This window comes from Chelon labrosus (genome assembly GCF_963514085.1).
Source record: "Chelon labrosus genome assembly, chromosome: 2".
In the NCBI taxonomy this organism is placed as follows: domain Eukaryota; kingdom Metazoa; phylum Chordata; class Actinopteri; order Mugiliformes; family Mugilidae; genus Chelon; species Chelon labrosus.
This window is the reverse complement of record NC_140338.1, coordinates 2,088,637-2,101,176: the sequence shown is the minus strand read 5'-3', so window position 1 is coordinate 2,101,176 and position 12,540 is coordinate 2,088,637. Positions and strand designations below refer to the sequence as shown.

At 41.9% G+C, this 12,540-nt stretch overlaps 1 protein-coding gene across 1 annotated transcript; it reads left to right on the top strand.

Annotated features, from left to right (window-relative positions):
* Positions 1-1,313: 1,313 nt before the first annotated feature.
* LOC311500134 (uncharacterized protein) lies at positions 1,314-12,330 on the top strand. Its single transcript, XM_084561351.1, has 5 exons — positions 1,314-1,410; positions 3,479-3,532; positions 3,617-3,734; positions 4,160-4,329; positions 4,520-12,330. Exons 2-5 carry the CDS (start codon positions 3,530-3,532, stop codon positions 11,792-11,794), a joined length of 7,566 nt encoding a protein of 2,521 aa, XP_084417477.1. The 5' UTR covers positions 1,314-1,410; positions 3,479-3,529; the 3' UTR covers positions 11,795-12,330.
* The last annotated feature ends 210 nt before the right edge of the window (positions 12,331-12,540 follow it).

Sequence of the window (12,540 nt, the reverse complement as noted above, 5' to 3'; positions counted from 1 at the left end):
TTTTATCAGACACGCTTTCTGGTCGTTAAACTATAACCTGTTCTATAAAAACCAGTGTCTCCGCCGGACTCAGGCTCTGATTGGTCGTCGTCCTCTTTATGTTTTGGCTGAGAGCGTTCTCCTGTAACGTCAGAGTCCACCTGCAGCTGCACCTGTACCTTTCCAGGCAGGCGGGGTTATGTAATGACTGTGTGAATGCACCTGAGCTCTCTCTTCTCTTTTTATTCCTCATTCTGGCGTCGGTAATCAGAGTGACTCACGGGGAACGCCTGCCGCCGCTCCCTTGGCTCAAGTCGGCATTTTTTCCTCATGTTGACACACTTCTCATGTTGTTAGGGTGAGGGTTTGGTTTAAGGGTTTCTATTTTGTTCTGTCTTGGTTCCTGGAAATCAGGGATCGACTATGCACCGATCAGGCCATAACATTATGACCACCTACCATAGACAGAGAACGATAACTTCTAAAACCAGACATGCAGACGGACCTCTGCTACGAAGATATCTTGTTGAAAACTAGAAAAACTATTCTCCCTCAGATACTATTAATTGCGCCATACACCGATCAGCCATAACATTATGACCACCTTCCTAATATTGTGCAGGTCTCCCTTGTGATGACTCATCAGAGAATGGACATGGGCCTTCTGAGGGTGTCCTGTTGTTAGTGGGGGGGGGGGGGGGGGGGGGGGGGGGGGGGTCTTTGAGGGGAGGGGCCTCTCTGGATCATCCCACAGATACTTGATCAGTTTGGGATCTAGTGAATTTGGAGGCCAGGTCAACACCTTGTGCTGTTCTTCATGTTTTTTTTTTTTAGTTGTTCCTAAAGTGTTTTTGTGTGTGTGTCTGTGTCAGGCTGCATCCTGCTGGGGATGGCTGCTGCCATCAAGGAGTGTCATTGCTATGGGGTGGGGGTGCCTGGTCTGGTCTAGGTGGGTGCTACATGTCTAAGTAACATCCACACCAATGAATGCCAGGTCCAGAAGTTTCCCAGCAGAACATTGAACTGTCACAAGATGGTTTAAATGTTATTCACTTCTCCTGTCAGTGGTCATAATGTTGTGGCTGATGGGTACATATATTTGCGTGTGTACATTTTTGTGACTCTCGATGCTGGAGGTGCTGTCCCGATGCGTGAGGGCGAGCCCAGTGTTTTGTTTGTGTGTCTGAGCCACAGGCATGTGGTCGTCAGGGTGTGTGTGTGTGTGTGTGTGCAGGAGGGCGTGTGATGCGTCTGGTGACAGTTAAAGGAGGCGGGACCTTTAAGGTGGTTAACCTGTTTGTCTGCTTCAAATCAAGTATTCCTGCACCTGACCGGCGCTCCTCACCTTCATTCACCTCGGCCTGCAGAGCAACCAGCATGGACCGACAGCTCTGACGACTCGACTCAAACAGCTGCCTGACGGATCCTCAGGTCAGTTCTATTTTTATTTATTTATATTTTTATTTGACATAAGTTAATATTTCAGTGTTGCTCTTCATCCTGTGTGGTGTTGGGTCCTTAAGGTGCAGGATTTTGCTGCTGCAGTTCAGTTTCAGTTGCAAGCATGTAAGAAGTTTCTGTCAAGCCAGTATCTACACACCCTGAGATATACAGATGTTTTAAAGAGGTTTCAGTATAATCACATTAAAATACATTTCTATTTGGGTTTGAGTCTATTTACATAAGTTTTGATTTAATCTAAGACAGCAGACTAGTTTTTATTTAAAATCAGATTCCTGGCTTGTTTGTCCTTTTATAATTAATAACTATAAATCCTCTTCTCCTGCAAAATGTCTAATGTGCTGAGCCACAGTTTTCTGTTCCCTTTGAGACTGAGGACGACCTGAAGAGGTTTTGTTTCTCTTTTTCGTACTGACGGCATGTGCACTTTGACTTCAACCTGTAAAAGGTTTAATATGTAACTCGGTAGTAAATCAGCAGCTTCCTTTAGTTAAATGTCTCTCGGGTGCACATGTGGGATTCAGCAACATCTGCAAAATCTTTTGAAACACCAATCAATAAACATCTTTGAAGACTATGGAAGCTGATTTATTTTAAAAGGATGAATATAATGTATAATGGCACAGTGATTGCAGAGTAAAGCTGCAGTGAAGGATTTTTAAATCACACCCATGTAAAGCTTAATTTAAATATGAGATTGCTAACTCACAAAATAATCTCTAAATCTTAATTTCCATGTGGGATGTTGTATAACGCTCGGCCCCATCCATCCGGCTCATCTTTGCACATCATTTCTCACGATCTTTGCCAGAGCTCAGAGCAGTCTGAGCATCAGTGCTCTGCCAGGATGCCTCTATCAGAAAGCAGGTGTGGCTGCTGAGACTTGCAAAAAGGAACAACCCAAAAAGAACAGACGGCGCGTTTGTTTGCGGTGCTCTCGATAAACCTGTTCCTGGTTTTCCTCGAGGCCATAACTCAAATACCTGAGAGATCCACCTACAGGGCTGTGTACCTGTGTGTACAAAACCTTGGCCGTCCTTCCTTCCTTGGGGATATATACGAGGTTTTGTTCAGCGTATTATTTCACCTCCCTTCTATCAGCACAGAGCGTGTGTTGATTTTGTTTTATTTGCATCTTGATAAATATGGAGATGAGAAGGAAACATGAGTTTAATCACACGTTGGTGACTAAGAACTTTTTGTTCTTGAAATATTTTTATTGTTCAACAGCTATGTTAATTTCTTTTATTGGCTCATTACACACAACATTACTTTCTAAATGGATAGTTTGTTTATTTTAGTAATCTCAGTAGAATACAATACAAGCTGAGAGTTGACTTGTCAAATACCGAAGGACTTTTCTTTTCATTCAGAGGCCCTAAAGCATGCTGAGAAAAACAAAACAAAACATAATCTCTCTTAGGAAACTAACTAGTAATACTTTGCAGCCAGATGTGTTCATGCTGATTATTATTTCTCCCTCTGAGCTCGTTGTTAGCTTCATGAACACACTGTGGGGAGGGGTTGAGGGCTGTGTCCATCCTTATTATCCATTATCATCACATTACAAGTGCATAATATAATGTATCATGTACATACACACTGGTGTGTGTGTCTGTGTCAGGCTGCATCCTGCTGGGGATGGCTGCTGCCATCAAGGAGTGTCATTGCTATGGGGTGGGGGTGCCTGGTCTGGTCTAGGTGGGTGCTACATGTCTAAGTAACATCTACACCAATGAATGCCAGGTCCAGAAGTTTCCCAGCAGAACATTGAACTGTCACAAGATGGTTTAAATGTTATTGACTTCTCCTGTCAGTGGTCATAATGTTGTGGCTGATGGGTGTGTGCTGCAGGTGCACTTTACCCAGATGCGTGAATGAATGTATCCGCTTGCTTCTGCTGTTCTCTTCTCATCTATCACCAACAATAAAATGTCAAGTAATACAAATAAATCCAGTGAACACATATAAATTATAAACTGCTATATATCCTATAATACAGGAATTTATTATATTAACATTTTATTTTGTCCTGTAGGTTTAGTGAAGGTGGAGTTTCCGAGGCCACGGTGACACAAATACAAGAATCATGGTATGAAACATCAACATGTTGTTTTAGTCCTTGTCAAATAGTTAAAACAAACAATGATATTTAAATTTTTGTCTTTGCTTGCAGCCGTCACACCGCAGAGGGAGGAGCCTTTCTGAGGCCCTGACCCTGGAACAGTTGGAGGAGGGGGGGCTGGTCATTTCCAGCATCAACAACGCCTCAACCAACCAGGGACTGAGAGAAGGTAGAAACCTGGACTAGCTTTTATCTGAACTGGGAAAAAGACAAATAGGTGTTAGATAATTAAACATAATAATAATAATAACAGTATAAGCAAAAATAAATATACTTTGCATGTGTACAAAATACATTTAATACATTTGTTTTTACATTGAGCCATGTGGTAATTTATTTAGGAGGAATTTGTGCTTTTTTTAAAGGCAGTATTGTTTAAGTGATTGTAAAGTAGAATTTCAAGCGTTTTGATCAGCTTGTGGTCAAATTACAGGATAGGTTTACCTGTCTTGAAAATTTGTTTCTTGCTGTAACATAAAACTCAACAACCAGTTTAAAGTCTGCCCTGTAAGGATATATGATACGGTTTGCACACATGTCAATTATCATGGACGCGTCATTGTTTTATGTAAATACCTGAGTTTTCTTTTTCAGGCGATGAAATTCTGGGGGCAACGATCAATTTTGATCAGCTGTCAAAGGAGGAGGTGTTAAAAGTACTGAAGATGATTGAGCCCTTTGACGACAAGGTCCAAGTCCTTACTCGGCACAACCTGAGCAAGAGCATGGGAAACTTGGACCAGTGTGCCAAGAGTCCCGAGACGGTTGGTGAAATTCAGACTGAATTAAATCAAATTGAATCAGTGCATCATGAGTAAAATGATCAGAAGTGGACAGCAACAATGATTTGTGGAAATTTTTGTTTGACTGTTCGTCATAGTAACTAATCTGGCAGAGAACATGAACTGTGACATCATTATGTCAATCTAATCAAGGTGTGGCTTGTATTTCTAGATGCTGCAGGATTCCTACAACAAACTCTACAACAACAAAATCAAGAAGTACATGAAGGGTGACACGCCTGGTGCTGAGGAGGGCTATGGGAATGGGGAAGTTCCAGGAGCATCCAAGAAACACAACACAGGCTTGCCTCGCCTCGGAGTTGACTTTGGACTTCGGAAATCCACACCTTTGAGCGCAGACACTAATGCTGACCCACAGCATGATGTTAGAGATCTAACAGACGGCTGCAATCTGAACCTTGCACCGTTGGGTATCGGCTTGAATGGGACTTCTCTAAGTGGAGCTCAGGTACCAAGACTTAAAGTTGATGCTCAAGGTCCACAGCTTAATGCTCTAGACTACCATGTGTCTGGGAAATTACCAGAAGGTCCAAATATCAACACAGGTATGGCAATGCCACATTTCGAAAGACCTCAGATTGGACTGGAAAGCAAAAGAACTTGTGACTCTCCCGACATGGGTATTGATGTGGGTTCAGACGTTACTGCCCCTCGAATGGGGATAAACCTTGATGGGGGAAATATTACTGGTCCGTCTCTTAACACTGGTGTTCCCAAAGTGAACATTGAAGGAACAAACCAAGAATTCAAAATGCCAAAATTCAAAGTGCCAGCTCTGGATTTCTCTGGACATCCAGATGTACAGACCCCTGATATTCCGTCAGGTAAACTCAATGTCAAGTCTTCCAAGAAACTGAAAACCCCAGCTCTAAATCTGGATGACCCTTCCAGTTATGTAGGATTACCCAAGCCTAGGCTGTCTGGGAGATCACCTGATTTAGACCTAGAAATGCCTGATGCAAATCTATCACAACTTAATGTAAATCTACCCAAGGCTGACCTAAAAGGACCACATTTGTCCACCGGCACTCCATCAGTTTCCATCAAAGGGCCATCTGGGGCATACAAGGCCCCTAAGTTCACAATGCCCAAATTTGATTTATCAGACATACCAGGTTTAAATGGAAATTTGCAGGGACCAGATTTGGGACTGTCAGGTCCAAAGCTGAAAGGGATAGATGGTGAGCTAAAGACACCAAACATTTCTGGCCCTCAATTTAACGGGGCTATTGGTTCTCCAGATTTGAATCTGCCTGATATGGAACTTGGTAAGCCCAAACTAGATCTCACAGGCCCAGATGCCAACTTACATATGACCTCAGGTAGATTCACAGCACCAGTTGATCTCAAAGCTCCAACGTTAGATGTAAACACTCCAGATGTCAACATTGGTTCTCCCAAAGCAAAGTTAAAGATACCCAGATTTAAGACACCTAGATTTAGCCTTCAAGGCGCAAAAGGACCTGAAATTGATGGTAACTTAGATGTCCCAGACCTTGATGTCAATGCACCCAATTTCAATCTCAAAGGTCCTAAAGCAGATCTAGATGTAGATATTGGTGGTCCATCCGGAACATTGAAAAAGCCTAAGTTCAGCATGCCTAGTTTTGGGCTTTCTGGCCCAAAGTTAGAAGGTCCAAACTTGGATCTAAACCCACCTGACCTAGATATATCAGGTCCCAGTCTCAGTGCACCAGATATAAACATCCCTAAGGCTGACCTCAAAGGCCCAAAGCTGGACCTCAGTGCTCCAGATGTTAACTTAGACATGCCATCGGGCAAACTGAAAATGCCAGAACTTCATGCTCCAGACTTTGATGTTAACGCTCCTTCAGGCAAGTTGAAAATGCCTAAATTTAATCTTTCAGGTACGTTACCAAAAGGGCCAAATTTGGACCTAAATGCAGATATGAAGTCTCCAGATTGGAGTCTGAAGGCTCCAAAGATAAAGGGAGGACTGGATGCCCCTGATTTGGATTTACCAAACATGGATCTCAAAGCTCCAAAGTTAGATGTAAACACTCCAGATGTCAACATTGGCTCCCCAAAAACAAAGTTTAAAATGCCAAAATTTAAAATGCCTAAATTCAAGCACCCAAACCTAAAAGGACCAGAAATTGATGGGGACTTAGATGTCCCGGACCTTGATGTCAATGCACCAAATTTCAATCTCAAAGGTCCTAAAGCAGATCTAGATGTAGATATTGATGGTCCATCTGGAACACTGAAAAAGCCTAAATTCAACATGCCTAGTTTTGGGCTTTCTGGCCCAAAGTTAGAAGGTCCAAACTTGGATCTAAATCCACCTGACCTAGGTATATCTGGTCCCAGTCTCAGTGCACCAGATATAAACATCCCTAAGGCTGACCTCAAAGGCCCAAAGCTGGACCTCAGTGCTCCAGATGTCAACTTAGACATGCCATCGGGCAAACTGAAAATGCCAGAACTTCATGCTCCAGACTTTGATGTTAATGCTCCTTCGGGCAAGTTGAAAATGCCTAAATTTAATCTTTCAGGTACATTACCAAAAGGGCCAAATTTGGACCTAAATGCAGATATGAAGTCTCCAGATTGGAGTCTGAAGGCTCCAAAGATAAAGGGAGGACTGGATGCCCCTGATTTGGATTTACCAAAAATGGATCTCAAAGCTCCAAAGTTAGATGTAAACACTCCAGATGTCAACATTGGCTCCCCAAAAACAAAGTTTAAAATGCCAAAATTTAAAATGCCTAAATTCAAGCACCCAAACCTAAAAGGACCAGAAATTGATGGTAACTTAGATGTCCCGGACCTTGATGTCAATGCACCAAATTTCAATCTCAAAGGCCCTAAAGCAGATCTAGATGTAGATATTGATGGTCCATCTGGAACACTGAAAAAGCCTAAGTTCAGCATGCCTAGCTTTGGGCTTTCTGGCCCAAAGTTAGAAGGTCCAAACTTGGATCTAAACCCACCTGACCTAGATATATCTGGTCCCAGTCTCAGTGCACCAGATATAAACATCCCCAAGGCTGACCTCAAAGGCCCAAAGCTGGACCTCAGTGCTCCAGATGTCAACTTAGACATGCCATCGGGCAAACTGAAAATGCCAGAACTTCATGCTCCAGACTTTGATGTTAATGCTCCTTCAGGCAAATTGAAAATGCCTAAATTTAATCTTTCAGGTACATTACCAAAAGGGCCAAATTTGGACCTAAATGCAGATATGAAGTCTCCAGATTGGAGTCTGAAGGCTCCAAAGATAAAGGGAGGACTGGATGCCCCTGATTTGGATTTACCAAAAATGGATCTCAAAGCTCCAAAGTTAGATGTAAACACTCCAGATGTCAACATTGGCTCCCCAAAAACAAAGTTTAAGATGCCAAAACTGAAACTGCCTAAATTTAATCACCCAAACCTAAAAGGACCAGAAATTGATGGTAACTTAGATGTCCCGGACCTTGATGTCAATGCACCAAATTTCAATCTCAAAGGTCCTAAAGCAGATCTAGATGTAGATATTGATGGTCCATCTGGAACACTGAAAAAGCCTAAGTTCAGCATGCCTAGTTTTGGGCTTTCTGGTCCAAAGTTAGAACGTCCAAACTTGGATCTAAATCCACCTGACCTAGATATATCTGGTCCCAGTCTCAGTGCACCAGACATAAACATCCCCAAGGCTGACCTCAAAGGCCCAAAGCTGGACCTCAGTGCTCCAGATGTCAACTTAGACATGCCATCGGGCAAACTGAAAATGCCAGAACTTCATGCTCCAGACTTTGATGTTAACGCTCCTTCAGGCAAGTTGAAAATGCCTAAATTTAATCTTTCAGGTACGTTACCAAAAGGGCCAAATTTGGACCTAAATGCAGATATGAAGTCTCCAGATTGGAGTCTGAAGGCTCCAAAGATAAAGGGAGGACTGGATGCCCCTGACTTGGACTTACCAAACATGGATCTCAAAGCTCCAAAGTTAGATGTAAACACTCCAGATGTCAACATTGGCTCCCCAAAAACAAAGTTTAAAATGCCAAAACTGAAGATGCCTAAATTCAAGCACCCAAACCTAAAAGGACCAGAAATTGATGGTGACTTTGATGGTCCAGACATGGATATCAATGTTCCAAATTTCAACCTCAAAGGTCCTAAAGCAGATCTAGATGTAGATATTGATGGTCCATCTGGAACACTGAAAAAGCCTAAGTTCAGCATGCCTAGTTTTGGGCTTTCTGGCCCAAAGTTAGAACGTCCAAACTTGGATCTAAACCCACCTGACCTAGATATATCTGGTCCCAGTCTCAGTGCACCAGACATAAACATCCCCAAGGCTGACCTCAAAGGCCCAAAGCTGGACCTCAGTGCCCCAGATGTCGACTTAGACATGCCATCGGGCAAACTGAAAATGCCAGAACTTCATGCTCCAGACTTTGATGTTAACGCTCCTTCAGGCAAATTGAAAATGCCTAAATTTAATCTTTCAGGTACATTACCAAAAGGGCCAAATTTGGACCTAAATGCAGATATGAAGTCTCCAGATTGGAGTCTGAAGGCTCCAAAGATAAAGGGAGGACTGGATGCCCCTGACTTGGACTTACCAAACATGGATCTCAAAGCTCCAAAGTTAGATGTAAACACTCCAGATGTCAACATTGGCTCCCCAAAAACAAAGTTTAAAATGCCAAAACTGAAGATGCCTAAATTCAAGCACCCAAACCTAAAAGGACCTGAAATTGATGGTAACTTAGATGTCCCAGACCTTGATGTCAATGTTCCAAATTTCAACCTCAAAGGTCCTAAAGCAGATCTAGATGTAGATATTGATGGTCCATCTGGAACACTGAAAAAGCCTAAGTTCAGCATGCCTAGTTTTGGGCTTTCTGGCCCAAAGTTAGAACGTCCAAACTTGGATCTAAACCCACCTGACCTAGATATATCTGGTCCCAGTCTCAGTGCACCAGACATAAACATCCCCAAGGCTGACCTCAAAGGCCCAAAGCTGGACCTCAGTGCCCCAGATGTCGACTTAGACATGCCATCGGGCAAACTGAAAATGCCAGAACTTCATGCTCCAGACTTTGATGTTAACGCTCCTTCAGGCAAATTGAAAATGCCTAAATTTAATCTTTCAGGTACGTTACCAAAAGGGCCAAATTTGGACCTAAATGCAGATATGAAGTCTCCAGATTGGAGTCTGAAGGCTCCAAAGATAAAGGGAGGACTGGATGCCCCTGATTTGGATTTACCAAACATGGATCTCAAAGCTCCAAAGTTAGATGTAAACACTCCAGATGTGAACATTGGCTCCCCAAAAACAAAGTTTAAAATGCCAAAACTGAAACTGCCTAAATTTAACCACCCAAACCTAAAAGGACCAGAAATTGATGGTGACTTTGATGTCCCAGATCTTGATGTCAATGCACCCAATGTCAACCTTAAAGGTCCTAAAGGTGATCTAGATCTAGATATTGATGGTCCATCTGGAACACTGAAAAAGCCGAAGTTCAGCATGCCTAGTTTTGGGCTTTCTGGCCCAAAGTTAGAAGGTCCAGACTTGGACCTCAATGGACCAAAAGTCGACTTAGACATGCCATCAGGGAAAATGAAAATGCCAGAACTTCACGCTCCAGACTGGGATGTTAATGCTCCTTCTGGCAAACTGAAAATGCCCAAATTTAATCTTTCAGGAACTTTACCAAAAGGAGCAAATATTGACATAGACACAGATTTCAAAACACCAGATATGAATCTGAAAGCTCCGAAGCTAAAGGGTGGAGTCAGTGCCCCTGACTTACCGAACATGGACCTTAAAGCTCCAAGGTTCGACATGAATGCTCCAGATGTCAACATTGGCTCCCCAAAAGGCAAGCTGAAAAAGCCCAAATTGAAAATTCCTAAAGTTGAGCTGTCGGGTCTTAAACGACCTGACATTGACGGCAATTTAGATGGCCCAGATATTGACATGAGTGCACCAAACGTCAACCTCAAAGGTGCCAAAACTGGTTTTGAAATGCCAGACGTTGGTTTTGGCAGTCCATCAGCGAAGGTTAAAAAGCCACATTTGAACCTTCCTGACGTGGGGTTTTCTCGCCCAAAGTTAGATGGCCCTAACATTGATCTCAATTCACCAGATCTCAGTGCCAGAGGACCAAATCTGAAATTAAATTCAAACCTAAAATCTCCAAAGATGAAAGGTAGACTCGACGCCCCAAGGCTGGGCTTACCAGATGTGGACCTCGACTCTCCCAAACTTGATATGAACTCTCCAGATTTTACCCATGATTTCCCAGATGCAAAAATCAAAAAGCCCAAAATCAAGATGCCAAAGGGCCCCAATGTTGACATAAATACAGACCTACAGGGGCCAAACGTGAATTTCCCAAATATGGACATTAATGGTCCAAAAGGAAAAGTAAAAATGCCAAGTTTAAATAAACCAGATCTCAGTCTGTCAGGACCTAAACTGAGAGGTTCAGATGTAGATTTAAATTTACCTGATGCCAGGTTCAAGGGTCCCAAGATGGATCTCAATGGAAGATATCCTGATGCAAGAATAGATGGTAATATTGGACGACCTGACTTCAACTTTGCTGGCCCTCAAGTTAAAGGAAACCTAAGAGGTCCAGACATTTATGGTCCTCAGACTGATTTTGATTTGGGAGAAAGAAAGTTCAGACTCCCAAGTGTCAAGCTGCCTGAGTTTGGAAGGCCGGATATTTACAGGACAGCGTCTGATATTGACCTCAGAGCATATGGAAGACCAGCACATCCAGATTTTTCTCCCCCAAATGCAAAGCTTAATATGAAAACAGACATTCTTAGGGGAGATTTTACCGGTCCAAACACGGACTTCAACATGCCTACAGCTGCAATGCGCAATCCACGGCTGTACCAAAAATCTCCAGACCTTAACATTGATGATATTTCATTCAATATGCAAAGACATTCACCCAGGAATCGCAAATCAGACTTGATGGGTATGAACACGAGAGTGCCTGATCTGGACGTAGATGGAAGAATGACACGTCATCACTCAGGTTCAAATTCCCCTATAACCAGACTCAGGTCCGGCCAGCCTCTGCTGAGTGACGTTTTAAGTCGCGGTGTTGATTTCCATCGTTCAGATCTGAACATTGATGATTTCACAGGAAAAGATCATGTGCTCAGAGCCAGGGGTTCAACACCTGACCTCCGCGCTCTGCACAACTATGGGCCGGAGGTCTTCTACCAGTCAGGACTAGACACTAACATGGGGCACAGTAGAAACAGCAGAAGAGCACCTGACGGTGCAGACGGATACTTTGTCACTGTTTTTCCAAAACAAACGCAAAAAATGCCAAACCGTAAATATAACGCACTCGGGGGACTTGACTTTCATTCAGGGAACATAGACCTTGAAGTTCCAAGAGAATACGACCAAAAATCATTCATCTTCTCTGACCTTGTTTAGCTTTTAAAAAAAATAAAATATGGGGTTTATTTATTGTGACTTTATATTTGTATGTTGTATGATTAGTGTTACAGCGAACAACGATGCAAATGAACATTAAAATGCAGAACTCTTGCACTTGTTTAACAAAGTGAATATTTGTCACATTTTGTAAGAAGACATTTTATACTGTACAATACTTGTTTGAAGAGAAGTTTTTTTATTTACATAAAACATTTTTGTTATTGAACTAAATGAAAAATATACATTGCTGTTTATATATTTTTGTACATATTTTCTTTTGAATATCCATTGTATGTTGTGTACATTGTGGATAAATATGCATGAGTCAGTTAAGAAGTTGTAACCGTATTTGCTTCTAACATATATCGAATAATGAAATAATTTAAAACTACAAGATAAATGATGTATAACTATAACTGACTTATTAAAGCTCACATCTTTTGTTACGCTGTTATTCAGTTTACAAAATAATTTGTATGTCTTTCAAATTGTATGTGCTTCGTTTAGGAGCTGTTTAAATAAAATCACATTTTGTTAAAGTCTCTAATTGTTTCCTTATAGGAGAAGAAAAATAAATCAATTAATAAATACAATAAATAATCATTTTCTTTTCCTTATCGGTTCCTTTGAATTATATTTTTCTGGATTGAGCATATTATAACTTCAAGTCCTGAATTATTGCAATTTATTCTATGAAATATCAAGATATAAAAACAAAGTAAAAATAAAAAAACACTAAATAA

Bases quoted from the DNA above. Each gene is read 5' to 3' on its own strand.
- LOC311500134 (XM_084561351.1), top strand. The intron at 3,735-4,159 runs GTAGAAACCTGG...TTTCTTTTTCAG, and splicing joins CAACCAGGGACTGAGAGAAG to GCGATGAAATTCTGGGGGCA. The intron at 4,330-4,519 runs GTTGGTGAAATT...TTGTATTTCTAG, and splicing joins GTGCCAAGAGTCCCGAGACG to ATGCTGCAGGATTCCTACAA.